Source organism: Pangasianodon hypophthalmus, chromosome 26 (genome assembly GCF_027358585.1).
Source record: "Pangasianodon hypophthalmus isolate fPanHyp1 chromosome 26, fPanHyp1.pri, whole genome shotgun sequence".
Lineage (NCBI taxonomy): Eukaryota > Metazoa > Chordata > Actinopteri > Siluriformes > Pangasiidae > Pangasianodon > Pangasianodon hypophthalmus.
The window spans coordinates 16,865,785-16,888,224 of record NC_069735.1 but is presented as its reverse complement, the minus strand read 5'-3'; the positions used below and the strand labels follow the sequence as shown (position 1 = coordinate 16,888,224).

The 22,440-nt window shown below is 38.8% G+C and overlaps 3 protein-coding genes across 3 annotated transcripts; 1 reads left to right on the top strand and 2 right to left on the bottom strand.

The window, feature by feature from the left end:
• Positions 1–470: 470 nt before the first annotated feature.
• Positions 471–4,217, top strand: rasd2b (RASD family member 2b). Its single transcript, XM_026931887.3, has 2 exons — positions 471–1,086; positions 3,351–4,217. The coding sequence occupies exons 1-2, from the start codon at positions 564–566 to the stop codon at positions 3,881–3,883; spliced, it is 1,056 nt and encodes a 351-aa protein (XP_026787688.1). The 5' UTR covers positions 471–563; the 3' UTR covers positions 3,884–4,217.
• A 9,054-nt stretch (positions 4,218–13,271) lies between these two features.
• Positions 13,272–16,755, bottom strand: LOC113537682 (GTPase IMAP family member 9-like). The gene is made up of 2 exons (XM_034299943.2): positions 16,661–16,755; positions 13,272–14,452 (listed from the first exon to the last, which is right to left on the bottom strand). The coding sequence occupies exon 2, from the start codon at positions 14,448–14,450 to the stop codon at positions 13,764–13,766; it is 687 nt and encodes a 228-aa protein (XP_034155834.1). The 5' UTR covers positions 14,451–14,452; positions 16,661–16,755; the 3' UTR covers positions 13,272–13,763.
• Positions 16,756–17,799: 1,044 nt separating this feature from the next.
• LOC113537683 (GTPase IMAP family member 9) lies at positions 17,800–19,701 on the bottom strand. Its single transcript, XM_053229668.1, has 2 exons — positions 18,819–19,701; positions 17,800–18,489 (listed from the first exon to the last, which is right to left on the bottom strand). The coding sequence occupies exons 1-2, from the start codon at positions 19,699–19,701 to the stop codon at positions 17,876–17,878; spliced, it is 1,497 nt and encodes a 498-aa protein (XP_053085643.1). The 3' UTR covers positions 17,800–17,875.
• Between the last annotated feature and the right edge of the window lie 2,739 nt (positions 19,702–22,440).

The following is a 22,440-nucleotide window of genomic DNA, read 5'->3' as shown; positions in this document are numbered from 1 at the left end:
GGTTTGAACAATAAAAAGTGTACATCCTTAAATGCTTTCTGAGGAGTGAGTAATGTACCGGCAATAAAGAGGGGCCCTTGCATTTCCCTGTCTGGGGCCCTCACGGTCCCTAGAAGCCTTGGTGTGATGTACTGATGGTGGGGTGTGTGTGTGTGTGTGTGTGTATGTGTGTGTGTGTATGATAGGGCGTATAGATGTATAGGCAGTGTATAGAAAATGGTTTATGGTCTGTGATGCTCAGATCAGATATTTATGTAGATTAATAATAATAATAATAATAATAATAATAATAATAATAATAATAATAATGCAGCCATCATGTTCCCTACTGTTGCTGCATGGAGTGAAATTTCAGATGGCTGATGTTTATGAGCAGGACCATGTGCATGTTTGAGTGCAAAAGCAAACTTCTGTAGCTGTTGCTCCAGCATACAGGCTGCCTGGGTATAAAAGGCAGGTTGGAGACGCGCACTGAGCATCTCCATCTGAGACAGAGAGAGAGAGAGAGACTGACTATTAGAGCTCTGAGTCGATCACTTCAGCTCCACTGATCAGCTCCACTGATGCCCCCTGCACCGACTGACACGAAGACAGCGGATATCCAGAGCGCCCCGGTGCCGCGCATGCAGCCCGGACCCGCGCCCGACTTCCTCCCGAGCTCCTCCAGCGCCTTCCTGACCGGCCTGGGGCTCGGGGGGCTCGGGGTAGCGGCCACCATCTCCAAAGCGGGACTGGGAGTGCAGAGACTAGCCGCGGCGCAGCTCATAAAGCGGCGGGAGAAGAAGGCGAGGGCGGCGGAGGAGAGGAGCCAGACGGCGGCGGTGCTGCGCGCTCGGGAGGCTCTGAGCTCCGGGCCGAAGCCGCAGAACTGCAGGAGGTTGGTGGTGCTCGGGGCGCCGCGCGTCGGGAAGACGGCCATCCTGCGGCGCTTCCTGCGGGACGGTTTCGAAGAGCACTACGAGCCCACGCGAGAGGACTTCCACCGCAAAGTGTACAGCATCCGCGGGGAGACTTACCAGGTAGACATCCTGGACGCAGCCGGAGAGAGAGACTTCCCCGCCAAGCGCAGACTCTCCATCCTCACCGGTGCGCTCTCACACAATACACACACACATACACACACTACACACACAGCTCTACACACTACACATAGTTCTATACACACTACACACACAGCTCTACACATACAGCTCTACACACACACAACTCTTCACACATACAGCTCTACACACACACAACTCTTCACACACACAGCTCTAGACACAGCTCTACACACTACACACACAGCTTTACACACTACACACACACAACTCTTCACACACACAGACACACACAGCTTTACACACTACACACACACACAACTCTTCACACACACACACACACACACACACACACAGCTCTACACACTACACACACACAACTCTTCACACACACAGCTCTAGACACAGCTCTACACACTACACACACAGCTCTACACACTACACACACACAACTCTTCACACACACAGACACACACAGCTTTACACACTACACACACACACAACTCTTCACACACACACACACACACACACACAGCTCTACACACTACACACACACAACTCTTCACACACACAGCTCTAGACACAGCTCTACACACTACACACACAGCTCTACACACTACACACACACAACTCTTCACACACACAGACACACACAGCTTTACACACTACACACACACACAACTCTTCACACACACACACACACACACACACAGCTCTACACACTACACACACACAACTCTTCACACACACAGCTCTACACACAGCTCTACACACAATACACACACACAGCTCACACACACATACACACAGCTCTACAGAAACAGCTCTACACACACTTCACACACACACACACAACTCTACATACAACTCTACACACAGCTCTATACACACTACACACACACAGCTCTACACACACAACGATGTACACACACACAACTCTACACACAGCTGTACACATACTACACACAGCTCTACACACACTACACACACACACACACAGCTGTACACACTCACACACTCAGAATTGGCTCTAAATCTAGTCATTTATCTGGTGGATGTTTCCAAAACATTATACTTTTTTTTTTTTCACTTTTTGCACAAGATCTAAAAATTACTGTCATTAAAACAATGTTTAGCATTAAGTTAAAGACATATGATAACATTCTCAAAAATGAAATGTAATTATCTTTTTTAAAATAAGCTTTTGTGGAAATCCTTACCATTTTTCTGATTTTTAAAGAGAATTGTATCAGATTTGAATACATTACTGTGCAAAAGATCTATAAGCATGGCTGTAAAACTCGTAATGTCATGTTAAAGAGATCTATTTCCATCTTTTCCACATGCACGAGACCGTAAAGCGTCAGTTAGGTTTATGATTTATAACAATCCAGTCAGACTTTCTCTCCCAGTGCATCTTAATCACGCTCAATATGACAGTATTTCCTGAAAGACAGTTTTTAAACCTCTTCGCATTAATAATTTAACTGATTTTCACTGGATTGTGTTCAGTGGTGGCTGAAATTTTCCCAAAAACAAGCAAACAGACAGCTTTAGAAATCAGAGCAGGTGTGCATTCTAGCTTTTGTAAAACAAAAATGTAAAAAAAATAAGGGTTCATCTGACGTCTTCATGCTTTTCGTTTACTACAACCCGAAAAAAAAGCTTCCGTAGCCACACCTGACCTCCAAGACCACTTCTCCATTTCTCCATTTCTCGAAGTCTTCGGTGTCAGATGACTGTAACACGCTGAGCGAGCTTTTTAAACGAGATGTTTTTTAAGGTCATAAATAAAAGTGCAGTGCTCATCATATTTACACACCTTCTTTCCGCTATCCTCAAATTTCTCTGAGTTTAAGAATCAGATCTCGGAAATCCAGTACAGTGAGTTTGTTGATCTTTTGTTGTTATCAGTAATCTTCTCAGAATTTATAACAGTTATGGAAGTTATGAAGTTATTCAGTTTCACCAGTAACACCACGTTTCAGGGAATCAGTGGATTACCAGCTTAAAAATCATGATTTTTTGGTCAATTTGAACATTTTTGCGTCGTGTTAATTTCCTCTAAGCTGTGAAAGAAGGGTACTAAACATTACCTTATCTTGTCTCTCGGGTGGAACTCTTATTTCTCTTATTTTTCAGCTTGAATGATCTACTGAGAATGGATTTATTCTAGCTAATTGATAACACTGTTCAGGATCAGGGAGTTATCTGAGCTCCAGAACGCTTTAGTACTGTTTGGATCCAGATTTCCTTGTTGATTAAGATCACATCACTGACAGGGTTTCTCTGTGTTCCTCTCTCTTGCAGGCGATATCTTCCTGCTTGTGTTCAGCGTGGACGATCGCAGCTCGTTTGATGAAGTGTGTGCTCTGCGCTCGGAGATCTCAGCAGCCAAGGCAGCGCTGTTGCGCTCGAAGGCGCGTGTGAGCAGCGTGCCCGTGGTGGTGTGCGCGAACAAGATGGACCTGCCAGTGGAGCAGCATGCGGTGTCTCGAACAGAGGCCCTGCACGCCTTCAAAGACGGCTGCGCGCTCTATGAGACGTCTGCCAAAGACAGCAAAAACCTGGAGGAGGCGTTTGCGGCGCTGGCGGAGCGAGGCGGACTCCCGCTCGAGACTGGGCCCTCTCGCCACCGCAAGCTCTCCATCCGCTCGTACCACGCCATCCTGCGCGTGGCGCGTCAACGTGCTGGCGACACGCCGTGCGGCGCGGTACACCCGCTCGCACGCAGACCCAGCTTCGGAACAGACTTGCAGCTCGCACTCGCCTCACGTGAGGAACAAACTCAGAGCTTGAAGCTGAGCAAAGCGATGACACATCCGGCCTGCCCCATCCAGTGATCCCTCCGTTTCTTTCATTTCAGGAAACTCTTTTCTATTCGAAATCCACATAACTTTCCATGACAGCGTTACACACTAACATGGACAAGTTTTATTCTCATGAACGATTCTGTCTTTTCTGTAGCGTCCTCAGAATCCTAACCGCTCCATCATCTTCCTTTTCATTTTCTTTTTCACGTACATTTTTATCCCAGCTTACTGTAAGTGTTGCTTTTAAAAGGTGTCAGGTTGAATATAGCATGTGGCTGTATATAGATATAAATATATAGACAAGACTGTATATTACAAATGATAAAACATATGATCAAATATTACACATTTGTAATAAAAACCAGTTTGATACCAAAGAATGATGAGCGTCTGTTATTTCCATTCTTCCTTTATGGATGTGTGTGCTTTGTTTGTGTGTATTTGTGTTGTGTGTGTGTGACTCCAGAGGTCGCTGACTCCTGTTTGAAATTGATTAATTAGTAAACAGAGCATTTCAGGTAAAATGCACAGAGAGGAGAGAGAGAGAGAGAGAGAGAGAGAGAGAGAGAGAGAGAGAGAGAGATGTCGTGACTGTTAGTTTCCACAGAGGGGAGTGTAAGTCACCTTCGTGATATGATAAATGCCGTCCGTGAGTGATTCTGCAAACACACACACACACAAATCTCACACTGAATAAAGCACAGGGATGTGTGAAACTGAACTTTGTGTGTGTGTGTGTGTGTGTCAGGAACAGAGCGTGCTGATGTCCTCAGATGGCAGTGATTGGTTAAAAGGAATGTTGTTTCAAGACATTTATGTCCTACATGTTCCCCAGTACAGGTTCTTATCCAGGAGAAGCATCACACTAGAGGTTGCACAACTACTCATTTTTACTAGTTGACTTGTAATTAATGATTTGTGCTGCGAAGAATGCATCAAAACACACTTCAGTTAACAGCCACACACAGGACACACATTACATTTCCTGCTTCAATGCTTTCCAGGCTACACTGTTAACAATGGAATTAAATAAATTGGTGCAATAAATATGCAAAATAATAACTCTATCATATTACACTATTTAAGGATGTACGAGTTATTAAACTGCACTCATATGGATGAACAGAAATCACTGATTCTGAATCCGAGAGTGCAGTGCAGTGTGTAAACGCCTTGTAGCTTAATAATGGATGGAGGATGCGATGTCTACAGAAGCATCTGAAACATTTTAACTCCATGTTCAACTCCGGAAAAACAAGTCTGGATCAGGCTAAAACTAGCTGAGAGGGATCGGATGGTGATGCGCAACCCGTGGCTCTGAAAGCTCTCTTTCTTACATTTCTGGTCAACGTCAATTTTATTCCGTTTTAAAAGACAACCAAACTGTCGGAGGAATTCCTTCAGGGGTGGGTGGAACACACACCTCTCCACTTCATGCAACGTGAGAACCGTATAACCAAAATGTTAGAAGAGAAGAAATACTTTTCCTAGTGGATTGTAGCATCAGCTTCATCGAGTCTGAAATACTTCAGACTAGTGATTTAAGTGCATTTAGCTGAATAAGTGCTATCCCTCTGTCTGGGTGTCACAGGAGTCGTGGATAAAAAGTAGAACAAACAGTGCTCTCTGTGCTTCTTCATGTACTCACACACTGTATGAGTGACAGTTTACAGACACACTGCATCTGACTTCACGTGTCTCAGACGAAGCACGTGTTAACCACGCAGACTGCTAGACACAGTAGATCTCATGCAACAGAGGAGATCTCATGAGAAGTCGTGAAAGGCTGAGTGCACTCGACACGAGATTCAGAGTACATGACTTTAATCACCTGCGATCAGTAGCTATGTGTGAGGAGCGGTGTGCACGCTACATGACCTTTCACCTGGAGCGATCCCTACAGGAGCACGCCTCATCCCCAAATAAATGACTATCATGTGAATCAGGAAATAAGAGAGAAGTGTGGAGGAAGGATTGGTTGGGGGAGATGAGATGTGTGATTTAGAGATCTGCACATTTCACACCATCACACCTTCATCCCACACTGCTGGAGACGAGAGGAAAGACGACTCACAGCATCGAGACGTCTGTAGAAGGTCCAACGCATTCGTGTTACGAGTGGGTTCTTATTTAAGAGATGACACATTTACTGCTTTCATGATATAAAATAGCATCATAAATTTATCGAGGAAGAAACACTGAGGAAAATCCTGTGACGTGGTGGTGTGATGAAGCGGAGTTCCTGTTACCACCCTCTAGCAAGTTGCCAGTAATTAACATTTTCTTTCAAATTCATTAAAGAACCACATCTCATACTTTTTATCCATGAATAGTTACTTTGTTTAATGTTCACGAAACAAGTGAGTTCCTGTTATATTCCATTATCTATAATATTATGGTATAAAGATTATAGTGCTATAATGCTGAGGCCAAAAGTATGTTCACCCCTTGTGTACCATCACACCCATATGTGCTCGTTGAACATCAATACAAGAGCATTAGTGAGGTCAGGCGCTGATGTTGGGTAAGGAGTCTCCAGTTCCAGTTCATCCCAAAGGTGTTCAGTGGGGTTGAGGTCAGGGCTCTGTGCAGGACACTCGAGTTCTTCCACTCCAACCTTCACACACCATGTCTTCATGGAGCTCGCTCAGAGAGTTTTCTTTCAATTCTTCTGTTGTGTCCTTGTAAATATCTCACATTCATTGCTCTTTGTGTGTGTGTGTGTCTGTGTGTATGTGTTGCCACGTGTCTTCTTGTTACTGCGGTGATGCCGTTGGCATAGAAATGGATCTTTGCCAATGTGCTTCTATGGCACGCAACAGCTGCATCAGTGGCCTTCACACACACACACACACACACACACACACACACACATACACACTGCCTGAAGTCACATCCACTTGAGACACGCTCAGCATGTCAAACACGAATCACAAATTCCAAACAGATACACAAAGAGCAAAATCTATTAATTATCATTTATTAGTTAATCTTATCCCACAGAGCTGCTGAATTCTGGATTGTGATTGGTCAGAAGGTGTTGATTAATTTTCTATAACAGCATATCATTGATACGGTGATACAGTGATACAGTGACGTTTTCTGTAAGGAACTGTTTATGTAACATTTATGGAAGGAGTCTCCAGTGTCAGTGCTTTGTAACAGTCAGAGGTAAAGCTGTAACTTTAAGTTTTCCGACCTCTTCAGGACAGAGGAGTTTACGCTTCTTTGCAGTTTCTCTCTAACAAAAAACATCAAGAGAGAGAAAAAAGAGAGGTGTGGTGAGGGAACGAATGTTTATAGCTGCTATAACATAAGCGACAACATGAACTAACTTGTTTCACAGACATTCGACAACTTTAAATGTAACTATAAACAGATCAAAAGTATGATGTGACATTCATTAAGAAAAAAATTGTAATCTTTGATAAGTTGCTGTGGTGTAAGAGGAATAAAACCCTTGGGGATGTGATGTTATAGGAAAATAATCAACTTCAGATTTCTGTAACTCTGCTTCATATTTTACTATAGCACGACACACTCTGTGTGTTTACGTTCGTGATGTGGGTTTGCGTGTGAGTGTGTGTCTTATCTCTTATCAGACTCGCCACTTGCACCTGCCTATCTAATTATACCTTTTATACAGCTGTGTGTATGTGTGTGTGTGTGTGTGTGTGTGTGTGCCTGTGTTTGCATCCTCACACTCGAAAACCTTAACCTTAAACTCATTTATTTTTATTATTCATGTCCCTGTACATACAGTAAGATGTAATAACCGACAGTAAATAATCAATAATCATTTTTTTTCTATTTTTTTCTCTCCATCATTACATTTCTTGTATTAAAACATGAATAAACAGAACATTAAGAACATTAAAAGAAACACTTCAAGAAATGGTGGCTGGAAATGACCTTGCAAATAAATTTAATAAAGACATCAGGTTAAAATGCTGCACAGCCAAAGCACCAGATGGTTGTTGTTGTTGTTGTTGTTGTTGTTGTTGTTGCATGAACGGAAGGATGGACGATGAACAGGTGATGCAGAGGAGAGATAGAGGACAGGTGGAAAGGAAGTGGAACAGATAGAGGAGAAAGACCTCTCACGCAAGGTCTAGTGCTTCAGACAGACAGGCAGAGAGGAGCGACGACAAGCACAATCAGAGAGGTACTGAGTGAAGAGAGAGAGAGAGAGAGAGAGAGAGAGAGAGAAACAATATGCAGCTTAACGCAATAAACCACCGCACAGAAACTCCATAATCAGTGATAAAAGTGACGTGCGTGTACTTTACCCTGTAACTAAGATCTTTTCCTTTATTTATTTCTATCGTTCATTGTTAGTTTTTATCTTTAGCCTTTGGTAAATTATACTGAGAGAAAAAAAAATGAGGGAGAGAAAAGCAGAGAGAGAGAGAGAGAGAGAGAGAGAGAGAATTGTAAACAATGGGGGAGCCAAATTTACACCTTCAAGTAAACACCTGAATACAATGCGTTATGAAGTGTTAATTAAGTTTTAATAAAAGTTGTTTTTATTAAAAAAAAAATCTATTTAACAAACATTAAAACGAATGAGGGATTCGTTTAGACGTTCGTCCAAACGACTGATTCATAAAACAAGGATTCATCTAAATGACAGACTCCTCTAAAACAGTGATTCTTCTCAAGCATTGATTCATTTTAATCAGTGATTCATCTTAAACATCATCTAAACCACTGGTTGAGTTCACTGAATCATCTACAACGATACCTCACCTAAAATTCTGCTTCATCAGAAACACAGAAATCACTGGTTTATTTCATTCACTGATTCATAGAACTCACTGAATCACATGCTTACACTTCGGGTTGATGATGATGATGACGTGACACAAGATCTAGTTCACGCTCGTTTTTTACACAGCAGCTCAATGAGAGAGAGTCACTGAACAGACAGGAAGTTTACGATACGACCTTGTTTACTTCCATCCTCTACACCCAAAGCCATCTTACTCAAGACTGTGCCTGAAAAGAGTCTCATCAAAACATGATGTAGACTCACGTACCTCTAGATTTCCCATAATGCCCTTTATCATCAGCATCACTAAATATATCATTTGTTTTGAATCTGCTGTGCTTTTTCTCTGATTGTTGGTTTAATAGGTTACTCGGTTATTCTGTAATGATACTCAGTGAACACATCACTGCTGCTTCCTCAACAGTAATCTACAATACAAGACCAAGGGAATAATAGAAATATAATTATAATAATCTGAGATGTCGTATTTATAGAAATATACCGTATCCATGAATCTATTCATTCAGTGTGCTGCATTTTATCAAGGAACAACGTGGACTTTTTAATAGAGCAATGTTCCGAGCAAGACGAGGTTTTCCAACGAACACCATCATCAGTTTGTTCCTTTATTTCCAACAAACGCATGGATTCATGTTCATTAAGCTTTAGATCACATGATAAGGAACAGAACAGTGTCCTAGTTCTAATTTTGTAATTAAAAGTGTGCTCACGAGTGTGTCAGTGTGTGAACATGATGCTCTCATGCACAGAAAGCATTTATTTTCAAGAGACTGTCGCACGTCTTATGTTATAACAGCTTCGTTTCACCATCGTGTCAGCTCAGTTTACTTGGTGATAGCAAAAACAGAACATGAAGAAGAATAAATACATGACACAGTATTTCATATTATTACCGGTTTAATTGTAATATACTGAATTACACAGTGCCTCATTACACTAAACACAGCGTGTGAATCTGAAGGCAGGAAAGCTGAATAGAGTAAAAAAAAGAGATAGCACACATAATCATTACTAAATTTTGTGTGTGTAGTGGAACATTTCCAAAAATATACACTCATTTACACCAATCGATTAAACTAAATATGCAGAAATATGCAGAAATCTAGTCTTTGGATGTAGAATTAAAAATTTTATTTCACCTTGTGTGAAGACACTCTCAAAGAGAAGTGTGCCATGCACTGGTTAAAAAAATATTTTATGCCATTTTTCATTTTAAAATATAATTCCAAAAATTATCAACATTTTTCTCTATAATAACCTTTTAAATGCGGATTTGAATGAAAATGTACATTTTAATTAATACACATATTCTAGAAACTGAGATTTTAAGTTCAAAATATAAATAGAAAAAACTGAGAATTTTTGTTTGTTTGTTTGTTTGTTTTAATACTGTGTGGTTTCCATGTGTTTCCACTGTAGTCCGTGTGATTTATAAGGTTTATACAAAACGAAGATTGACATGATTATATCATAATCACAAACTGACATATATCAGGGAATAAGCTTTTTTAGGGTGTGTAGTGTCTCGCCCTAATTAAGCCCCAAAATAATCACACCTTTCTTGTGCTCACATGAATAAAAACCCAAATATGAAGATGTCATGTTGTGGCAAAATGAAATACAAACACAACCATTCCATCAATACTTCCTTTAATTTTATTCCTTTAATTCCTTTAATACAGCCGTGTTTTGTACAATGATCATCAACTGCCTTAATCTCAAATAACACAGACAGACAGAAAGACAGACAGATAGATAGATAGATAGATAGATAGATAGATAGATAGATAGATAGATCACTTTATTCATCGCAGAGTTAAGTTCACATATTACAGCAGCACAGAGTTAGAAATATACTAATAATTTAATATTGGAACAATAAATGGAACAAAATAAGTATATATATATATATATATTTGTTTGCTCTCTGTCTTTGGACCTGGACTGTTTTACAATTATACTGTATATTTGGCTTCATGTCTCTAATAAAATCTGTACTTGGATCCTACATTCTATGTCATAACGTTACACTCGCCGGGTTTATTCCAGGGTTTCTGGTTTCCTCCCTCATAGGGGCAATTAATTGGCTAAGGTGTATTGAATTGCCCCTGTGTGTAAATATGTGGTTTTTCATGCTACCTTGCGATAGACTGGTGTCACATCCTGGGTGAATTCCTGCCTCACACCCAGTGTTCCTGGGACTGGCTCCATATTCACCACGACCTGATCAGGATAACCGGTTACTGACTGTGAGAGAATATGTTGTTAAAAGGTTTTAGCAATTTAACTTTCCCATACTCAGATCCAGACAGATTTCTTGCTAGCATATAGACTAACTGATTACAGGTCGCATCAGCAGTATGGTAATACTGGCGTGAGTGATTTTAGAGAGAGTGAACAGGTAACTTTTTTCCACTAGAAATCAATAGAAGACAATACACAGAGAAATAATTAGGCTTATCAGTAGCTACATGGTGTTTGGAAGTGAATATGTGTGCAGTCTAGGACATGCAGTATGAAAACATTAAATGGTGCTTAATTTGTTTCCAGTAAATTGAGGTAGTTTCAGTAAGTACTGCCTAATGTATTTTCGCTTTCTTAAAGACGCTCTAATTTACCATAAGTGACAAACCTTTATTTACTTCTGTGTCACTAAGCAATAAAGGCCCTACCCTCTGACAAATTCATTCATTCAACCATTCATTATTAAAGTAGTTTAGGTTCACCAAACAAATGTCTTAGCTATTTCAATCCATTGAAGCATGACAGGTGATTAAATTTTAGACACATCACTGCTATTAATGAGAAAAAATAAAATAAAAAATGCGCATCACCTCAGTATCAGGTCGAAAAGTTGCAAAGTTTGACTGAATCATGTAAATAATTTCGTAATAATTTTGAAAAATAAATTGCTTTAAGACAGTTATACATTGTACTGGTGTGATCCACCACAGTTACGCTTTTATTATGAATTGAACATGAGAGACTTGGGCAAGACTAAAGAGCCTAGTTCCAGGTGTGTCATGGGTTTAAACAGGGCAAGTAATTAAGTTAGAATGCGGATCAGGTGTGTGTGCTGAACTTGTTCTGGGTAAGGGTGACCTCTGCTGGCTGTTCATACCATTTAAGTGGGTTGCAAAGGCTGTGTTGGTCTGAGCTGGATAAATCATCTAGTGGTTGATGTACTTATGCCAATTCCCATATTTGAGTGCTAAGTAGCATTCAGTTGCCCACTCCTGAAATCTCATACAGTTTACAGACCAGGGCAGAGTTTCCCAAAAATAAAAGATAGGACTACTTTAAATCAGGGGGAGTGGACCTGTGTCCCATGCAGTGTTCCTGGGATAGGCTATGGATCCACCATGATCCTGATCAGCATAAGGGGTTACTGAATGGGAGTGAGTGAGAATATCCTCAGATTAGCATGATGCTAAAAGCCTCCATCATTTCTTAGTTACCAAGTTGCCAATGAAGCAAAACTGGAAAGAATAAATTATGCAGCTGAGATGTTGATATAAAGCTGCATTATGTGCAAAGAGTGCTAAAAATGGCTTGATGCTTAGGGTTGCAAATGTGCACTAGTGGCCTTTAGTGGTCAATATTGTCCTGTGTACCATGTGAAACTGTACCAATAAAGGGCAATAACAAATAAACAGCTGATGTAAGTCATGTCAAATAATGGAATGATTGAAAGGGTATTGCATTTTTATTGTAACCTAAACTTTGTAACCTGAACTTTATATAATATGTAGCTAGATATATTTCTGTATGTTGAGCTTATAATGTTATTAGTGCCATTTAAGGTGTATTGTGTTTATTAGTAATAGTTTGATGTGATCATGCCTGTACGATTATCGACAAAACTTTTGTGTGCTTCAGACGGACAGTGAAAGTATTAGTTTAAACAGCCAGTAAATGAGGCTTTGAGATTGTATATCCTTGTACAAAAACTGGACCCAACCTTGAGGAAATTCTTAAACTATATATATATATATATATAACTGAAGTGTTTATTGTCGTATTAAGTCTTTCGAAACAAGAAGGCATTTTGTTCCCCTGTGTCTGTCCTTCGATTGTCCTAAATCAAAAATTCATTCTTAAACATTCATCAAAATGGGTGGTGCTTCATAACTGGCTGTGCAAACTGGCCGAGCACAAAAACAATGAACCTCCAAAGACTGGCTGTTTGGCTGTTTGCTTTTTAGAGGTATTATTAACTTATCTATTAACACACCCTTTATTGTTTTGCTTTCTGTACTAAACAAAATCAAATCAAGTCAAGACATGTCCAAAAATAAAAGGGTAACTAGAGGTTGGCAGACTGATTTAAAAAGTGATTTAAAAACCAGCTGAATGAATGGGGCATGGTACTTACATTATAACAGCTATAAACATTTGTTCTCTCACCAGCATCTCTCTTTTTTTCTCTCTCTTGAAGTTAATAAGCAAAAAAACCCACAGCTTGTGATGTTATAGAGAAATGGTAAAGGGTAAATGTACAGTTACAGCTTTACTTCTATTACAAAGCACTGACACTGGAGAGGCCTTCCGTAAATGTTAAATAAACAGTTCCTTACAGAAAACTTAATCATATCAAGGATTACACACATTTTTTATTCTGTTCGTGTGCCCTTACATACGTAGAGGTCACCAAAATGCAAATTATGCAAAAGAAATTTTGCATAATATGTTGAAGAATATTTCCACATTTTTACTTTTTTAATAATTTAAAATTACATACATTTTTACCATTTTCCAAATATTACTTCGAGGTATTCCACATCTTACAGGAAAGGGTTAAAAGTACTTTAAAAGTACACCATACATTTTGTAATTTTTTTGCAGTCTTAATTAATCATAACATTAAACAAAATGCTAATGAGACAAATGTGTTATAAAGCAGGCATTATGTCCAAACTACTGAGTACATTTAAGAAAATAGCATGCAGAGGAATCTAATAAACTAATAAAAATCCAGTTCATGTACATAAAAAGAGCAGGAATAAGTTTCGTAATGTAATGCTCTCTATTGCTCTGGGATATTTGATATTTTCAGGTCTAGCTGTTTGGAAATGAGATTGAGTATTGACCTTCATTATGTTTTGGCGAACACTGTATTCATTTTCTGATTAATAATCCTAAAGCTGCTAGTCCTGCAGTTGCAGTTATTCCTACAGCTGCAGCAATGCCTAAAGTAAACATTTCACCAGCATGGATCTTTCTCTGAGCATGCTGGTACATCTCACTAGTGTAATACTGCTTCTCATTCATCATAATCATGTGTTCTATCTTCTGCATCAGGCTCTCTAACTGGGAAGGACTGGAATCATTGTTGTTAAATGCAAGATATCGATTTCCACAGCTGCTGAGGAGTTGCCTTAAATCAAGACTCTCTTCCAAAAAGTCATCGAGTGTCCTCTGTCCAAGCTGATCAGTGTGAGTGAACAGAACAATGGTGTAGAGCAAGGCTTGTTTTCCAAAGTTCTCCTTAATCCACTTCACTGCGTTCTTCTCCTCTTCTGTGAATCTGCCCAGTTTGACCACCAGCAGGAACACATGAGGACCAGGAGCTGACATGCTTATACACTGATCCATTTCTTTTCTTAATTTATATGGCGTTAGCAATGTGTTAAACATGCCAGGTGTATCAATGACCCTGATGTGCCCACTTGTTTTCACTTCACATTTTGTAGTCACTAACACAGGAGAAGGTTTCACTTTAAAATATTTTCCATTAAGGATGGTGTTTCCAGTTGCACTCTTGCCTGAGCCGGTCTTCCCCAGGAGAACAATCCGCCGTTCCATTGCTAATATTAAAAGAAATAAAGAAAAAGTTATTATAAAAGGTTAGAGTATTTAAAAATATACGAAAAAAATCTAAAACGAAAAACAGAAAAAATATTAAAATAGGAACAGTAAGAAAATAGCCATTATAAATTCTTTTAAAAAAGTATAAATATAAATACTGTTAAAGTAAATACTGTAATTGTCTTAGTGTGACTAACGTTTAGTCTTGGAAAGTCAGAAAATTTGATAACTAATATTGTAGATAACAACATAGCCACATCAGTAGAGCAATTAAAAACTTTCACTTCCATAAAGACCAAAATAATTTCACTAATTTCCTCTTTAAAATCATCAACTTGAACACTTGATCCCTTAGCTACACATTTACGCAAAAAATATCCTCCCAGAAGCAGTCGATCCGATTAAATATAATTAACTCCTCCCTTATAATGGCTATGTACTTAAATCCTTTAAACTACCAGTTATCAAACCGCTGATTAAAAACCTGACCTCGACCCCTTTCAGCTGTCCAACTGTTGGCCAATATTAAGCCTCCCCTTTATCTCCAACATCCTAGAAAATGTTATAGTGCAGCAGTTAGGCTCATACGTGCTTGGGAATAACATTCATGAAATTGAAGAGTCAGGATTTAGGCCTCATCATGGTACTGAGACAGCACTGGTTAAAGTGGCAAATGACCATGGCCCTAGGATAGCCTAAAGATTGCACTCACAGAAAACAGTTTACACTCAAGGCTAATTCTTTATACAGGGGATAATTTTACTTGGATGCTATAGACATAAAGCTAAAAACTGAAATAAAAAAATGCCTCTGATGCTAATACTTAGGATCCTTTCAACGGACTCAGTACTGTTTGACTTTATAATATACACTTGTGGAACATTAATGACTCATAAGCACACTATCTGGTCTCGCCCAGATGAGGATAGGTTCCCTTTTTAGTTGCTCTCACGGTTTCTTCCTCATGTCATCTCAGGGAGTTGTTCCTTTGTCCTGTCGCCTCTGGCTTGTTCATGAAGGATCGAAATCTTAATCAATATCTGTATTTCTCTAAAGTTGCTTTGTGACAGTGTCCATTCTTTATTTATGTCAGTTTAATCCTGACTTTTAGTTAATGTAGCCTACCACTCTCTGTCTGGTGCCCTTTGAATGAAGTAATTAGAATTGATTTGTTGGAAGTTGTTACATGCTTTAAGCAACTATATAAGATAATATAATAGGCTAGTGGTCGGCTCTGAAATGAAAAGGCCACTAATTCTTTTAAATATTTCAAAAATTCTTCTTTTCACTCATGTTGTTGTCAATAATGTAGTTTGTAATGAAAATTGTTGTATTAAATTAGAAAAAAATGCAAAATAGAAGCTTTTTCACTAGCGCTCTCAGACTAATGGACCGCACTGTAAATGATAATATGGTTTTGTTTGTAAAACAGCAACATATATATGTATATATATATATATATAAAACACTGCTATTCCTAATTTGTTAAGCTTGTGCATATGACAGTTGGGTCTTGAATCATTTTGTCTGTCATCTCACTAAAGGTATACAAAGCTGAATACTGAATATTAATGTGAACAGGCCAAACAAAGCAGCCTTTAAGTAAATGATTCTACTGTGGATTATCCAATTTAGTGTAATCCCCAATTTATCCCTGATATCCTGACTATACTACTTCGCTACAGCGTGCATCTGGGTAAGATAACAACCAGGATACTGCACAATAGGTCATGCAAATGAGAAGAATCCACTGACGAAAATAGAAGAATGAAGACTATGAAAACTTTGCAGCTATTTGAACTTAATTCACAGAGCACTTTCTCTGTACCGAAATAATGGCAATAAAATCTTTCATACACAGTACATATTGTTTAAAGAGAACAGGAACAAACGCCACGCCCCATACAGGCATCAGATTAACCCTCAAATTTAAATCTTGTTCCTTTCATAGGTCATAGTTAAGATCTCTCATTTGGCAGATAACAATGATTTAAATAACGCTTTAAAATGAATAGAAAACCATCACGATTAAAAAGCAGACAATACAAGAACTGGCAAACACTGTACACTGCCTTCATGAAAGTGTCCACTCATTTACAGTCTGCCTTAATGGAAGCTGCTTTTTTTTTCAGGGTGTACATATAAAACAATTGGATATTCCAATGAATGTCCCAAATTAAACAAAGTTGATTTTTGCAGGTACTTACATTAAAGGGTGGAAGTGAAATTAAAGGGTTAGAAGAGTCACTGTGCAGTCATGTGCACTGCGTTGTGAAGATCTGTTCCTTTCTGCTCTTCTCTGACACAGAAGTATATGATCCATGTCATGCAAACCATCGATTTCCTGTTAAGCAGGTTTTGTTGGAAAAGGATAAGGCTCTCTATTCTTTTTCAGTAAACTGAGGCAATTCTTGTAAGTATTTATATTAGTGCTTTCCAGTGATGGCTGGTTGTTTTACATGGGAGGTAAAATATAATATTTCTCAACAGCTTGACCATGAAATTATTAGCAGTGCATTTTATCACAAGGTTTCACAGATGACACACACATACACACAAAATATAAAGCACATGGACACATAAACACATAACAGCCTTTCTGATTGATATTCTGTAAAGTAGGTTTTAAGCCATTGTTAATCCTTTGCCTGTTCTCTCATGACCCTTGCCTGTGTTCTCTGGAAATTACCAAGATCGTTGTGTTTGACTCTGGCCTGTTCTCTCATGACCCTGGCCTATTTAATATCTTTGGATTATGAATTATCTTGTCAATAAATTTCCTGCCAACGGATGCTCACAATCTCTCCGATTCTGGTTTGTTAAAGTGTGCTTTATCTGTCTACTTTTAGTTTCACCTCTAAAGCATTTGGGGGGGAAAAAGCCATGATAGAATAAATAATCCACCTTGTTCACATTTATTATTCATTAAATTAAATTTTATTGATATAGCACTTTTAACATTAGACACTGCCACAAAGTAGCTTTACAAAAATCAAGATGTAGATTTAGATTTAGCCAACTGCCAATCAGAAACTGGGCCTGATGAAGGTCAGAGGGCAATCAACACACTCTCCGTGGGGGGCGGGAATGAGGTTGTAATTATTGTTTTTTATTCCTTTACCATTCCTTTACCTTCTACATAACAATATATTGTATGTATATAGAGTATACATAAAGGATAAATCACATCTGACATCTCCACACAGTATCTTTCTTGCAAATCTTTCTCTTAAATACATATTAAACAAACAAGAACAAAACAAGAGCAGAAAGACTTTCACTTCCCTAGATGGTTGAGTGGTATCATCACATGACACTCAGTTACGATCAGCAGGAAAAAGGTGTATATAATATTTTGCAACTCTCCAACAGAATGGATCAAATGGATTAAAATGCATTTCTCAAAAAAGATATTAAAATATTCATATTAGAGAACAGCTTGCCTCCTGCCCCCTTCTCTGGTACATCTCGGTGGTACAGTACCCCTGTCCGTTCTTCTCAATCAAGACCTCAATCTTCTGCAGCAGTTCTCTGACCTGAGTTTGGTCTTCTTTCTCCTGGTTGTTGAAGATGTGATAAACTTCTCCACAGTTTTGGATGAGCTGCTGGAGCGCTGAGCTGTTATTTAAAACTGCCTTTTGGTCTCTTCCCCAAGAGTCTCCGTGAGTGATCAGGACTAAAGTGCGTTTCAAAACTTCTGGGCCAAATCTTTCATATAGTAATTGAACAGGGAAGGAGAAGGTATGAGGAGAGGGTACAACAAGCACAAACACATGAGGGCCAGGTCTACACAAGGAAAGACATTGCTCCAACTCTTTACAGTACTCTGAAAAGTAATACTGAGAGTAGCCTTTAGTGTAACCCTTAGTGTCGATCACAGGGATGGATTTATTTCCCACCATTCCATCCTGTCTCTTGCCCATTGTGATAACGTTGATGATGTCTTTCCCAAATGCCTCTCTGCCCAGGATAGTGTTTCCCGATGAGCTTTTTCCTGCTCCAGCACCTCCCAGGAGCACAATCCTCACATCACACACTGAAAACCAGCACAGTTTTTGGAAAGACATCCATTTACAGATTAATAATGAGTATATCAGTCCTCCTGTTGTGTTCACTAATTAGCAGTGTTGTCTCATTGAGTCTGGCCATAAGCTTTCGTAATTTTAAAATGCCCAAAATATTGTAGCTTAATCTCTTAATCATCAATATAAACAATATTTGTGAAAAATAAATACACAACAGTAACAATAATTAATCCATACAGAGGCCATACAATTTAGTTTTCTTAAAATTAATTTGAATACTTAGTGTTAGGCAGTAAATTAGGCTTTTGGATTGGAGTATTAATATGAGTATTAAACTCACCTGGATCAGGTTTTACACCCCCTGTAGCTCCTCTCTCCTTCTCCCATTTCTTCTTTTCCCTCTCTCTCCGTGTCTCCTCCTGTCTCCTAAATTTGTCTTTCAAAAACTTAGCTTCCATCTCTCCCTTCCTCTCAGGAAGTGACTTCACTGACTCTTCCTCTTTCTTAGGAGGTATCACATTTCCACATTTTACATGAACCCCAATAACAGCATCCTCTTTCTGTACCTTCAGACATGGGTCTTGGTTTGGTTTTGGTTTGCTCTCATGTCCCTGTCTCATTCTCTCTTTCTTCTGTGTCACTTCGGTTCTCATTCTATCAACTGCTTCGTACATCTCTTGAGTGTAGAACTGATCTCCATTTTGTTGGACCATGGCCTCAATCTCCTCCAGCAGTTTAATGATCTGAGAAGGATTAGCCTCTCTCTTACTGTTTATCACACAATATCTACCTTCACAGCAGCTGATCAAATCCTTTGTCCTGGCATCTTCAGAAAATTGCACCCACTGTCTGTTTGTCATTTCTTCTCTTCCTATGAACAGTATCATGCTGAACTTCAGAGCTTCTTCACCAAAGTTCTCTCCAATCCACTTCACAGCATTTCTCTCTTCTTCTGAGAATTTCCCCACTTTGGTCACCAGCAGGAGCACATGAGGACCAGGAGAAGAAAGCAACAAACCCTTCTTCACTTCAGTCCTCCACTGTTCTGTAGTGAGTGAAGTGTTGTTGATTCCTGGAGTGTCAATCACAGAGACGTTTCTTCCCTCCACTCTCCCTTTCTGTATCTCACACTGTATAGTTTCAGTTTCTTTGAAACGTTCTTTTCCTAATATTACATTGGCTGTTGCGCTTTTTCCAACACCACTGTTACCAAAAAGCATCATTCTGAGATCCTTACACACTGCGCAAAAAAAAAAAACACTGATGAAGACATGTACAATGTCATTCAAACTAGCTAAAATTTAAGTACAGCTTTATAATATATGCATTACATAGTAGATAAAAATATTTATACAGGAGGGAGGAATACAGGAGGGCTATCTGACATACCTGTAGGGCATAAAGCCATTTTTTTTCCGTTTGTTCTCTTTCTTTCAGTCTTTGTGCAGTTCCAATTGGCTGGACATGGAATAGGGAATGCAAGAATAACTTTTCATGGAAGTCTTCTATTTGATAGGCCAAATGTGGTGCTACATAGTATTTTGCACAGAATGAATATTAAATGCAATACATTTCAATTTTCTATCTCTTGAAGTTAAGGAGACAAAAAAAATATAGCTTGTCATGTTCCCGGGAAACTGCGAAGTGTAAACTCCTCTGTCCTGGAGATGTCAGAAAACTTAAACTCCTTCCACAAATGTTTTCTTACAGAAACCTTCACCATATCAACAACTGCCTGTGTTTTTAAAACGCATTTTCTGAAGAACAAAGATTTTCCTTTTCACCAAGCAAATAAAATTATCACTTCATTTAAAAAGATCCTTGCCTTGCTTAAAAAAACTGTACTGACCTCCCCAACAGGGTTTTTAGACTGATGGTTCTCTTACAGTGTCTTCTAATTGGAAAAAGCATGTGGAGCTACGTTTCGCTAATTTGCCAACCTCACCTGGCTATATTTACCTGAGTTAGCCTGTTTTCTTTGCTAAAACAAGTTCAGATTAGCATTGATTCCAATAAGTGACATAATTTGGTCAGGCAGCAAGCCGAATTCTAACTAATGGCAAATATTGCAAACTTAAGAGATTGAATGAAGATTTCAGGCAAATTGACAGAGCTGCTTTAGAATTAAAAATCCTCTTCTAACAGTTTTAGATAGGTAATAAAAGGTACTTTTCACATGAAAATATGCCATTAACTTAATTTTATAAGAAAAAAAAAACATTTACTTTTTCTTTTTTAATACCTGAGTACATTTAAAGTAGCAATGTTTTTGCTTTCACTTTCACTTTGAGTAAGATTTAACACATTATTTATACTTTTAGTTAAGTAATTTCTCAACACTTCCAGGGATATATAATATCATAGCCTGACAGCACAGAGAAGAATCATAGATATTACACTTTGCAAGCACACCTTAATGCATACCAATGATACATCTCAACACAGCCACTGAACACACCCAGTTTCTACAGTATAAAGGAGAACCATAGATTATTACAAATTTTAAATATTGCCTAAAACTCATATGTAAAACTTATTTGACACAAATAAGTCATTACTTATTCCTTTTTAAAACAGTAACATACATTTATGAAGCGATGCTGCTCCTGATGATGGTTTTGGTTATCCTACACTGATCATGAGGAAGTGTTTATTCTTGACACTCCCTCTTCATTGTGTAGTGTGTACACCTTTTGTTCCATTTTTAGCAATTGCTGTGCAGATTTCAGATGCATTTATTAGATTTTCCTAGGTAAATTTCTAAAATATTATAGTTAGAAAAATGAAGTATAAGACCATACATGTAAATACACACACACACACACACACACACAAACTGAACTTTGTTTCATGTCTAACAATGCCCTTACCCATGATAAAATCACTGTTATGCATGCCCTCTTGTGGCATATTGCTTTATTACACAACAGAGCTGGGGAATTCTGGGTTCTGATTGGTCAGAAGGTGTTGATTAATTTTCTATAACAGCAGCTCTGACAGTAGTGCAACTGCAAATCACAGGTTTATGTTAATGCACTCATTCCAATACGTTATCTACAGTAACAGCTCATTCACAGGGACTTGTACTTTGAACGGTCCACATAAATGGATTAAAAAATTGTTGATATGGTGTAGATGTCTGTAAGGAAATGTTTATTTATGGAAAGGGACTAAACATTTATGGAAGGAGTCTCCAGTGTCAGCCCTTTAATGGACTTATTCCATTTATTAAAATGAGTCATGTGCTTGATCCGAGGTTTAAAAAAATACTGGCTCTCTGCACAGAACATTGTAAGTGTTCTGAATACTTTTACTAAATGATATTGATACTAATACCATAATTAAGTGAATTATAATTGGCTATCATTATTAAATTCCAGTTTAGCACCCCACAAAGCAGATATACCGGTGGGTATGAAGAAGCCCACAACGATCAATTCGGACTGAATATCTGAATAGTGCTTAAATCTGTAGTCATGTCTGAGATCTGAATACTGATTTGTACCATTTCAGTATTGAATCCTCACTAGGCAAGCTTAACTCATCTCTGAATATGTGAACCTACTGTATGCCATGTGTGGTTAGCACAGTCTGCTTTGCCAAATGTGTATCAACCTTACAAAATCTGTTCTATATGCCAGGGTCCCTCTTTGAATCTGCTCATAATGAAGTCCTGGAGAGGAGATCGCAGGTTTCAAAATCATAAAACTAGCAAGGCTAAATTGACTGAACGTTTCACTTAGTCCTGAATTCCACTGCCTACATAGGTTCTGTTGGTCACTCACAAGCCCTGGGTAGGGAGAGTTACACTTGTGTGCTCCTAACAGGCTAGTAACAAGATTGACCAAGAAAAGAGAACTAAAGCTTTGCAGCTTTTTAGTGGTGCTTAACATTGTCTCTCAACTTGACGATTCCACACAGACACATGCTCACTGTCACATAGAGATAGAGAGATAGAGAGA

Excerpts from the sequence above, each read along its gene's own strand:
- rasd2b (XM_026931887.3), top strand. The coding sequence starts at position 564 with ATGCCCCCTGCACCGACTGACACGAAGACAGCGGATATCCAGAGCGCC. Across the intron at positions 1,087-3,350 it reads CAGACTCTCCATCCTCACCG|GCGATATCTTCCTGCTTGTG; the intron begins GTGCGCTCTCAC and ends TCTCTCTTGCAG.
- LOC113537682 (XM_034299943.2), bottom strand. The coding sequence starts at position 14,450 with ATGGAACGGCGGATTGTTCTCCTGGGGAAGACCGGCTCAGGCAAGAGT.
- LOC113537683 (XM_053229668.1), bottom strand. The coding sequence starts at position 19,701 with ATGATGCTTTTTGGTAACAGTGGTGTTGGAAAAAGCGCAACAGCCAAT. Across the intron at positions 18,490-18,818 it reads GGGTGTAAAACCTGATCCAG|TGTGTGATGTGAGGATTGTG; the intron begins GTGAGTTTAATA and ends GCTGGTTTTCAG.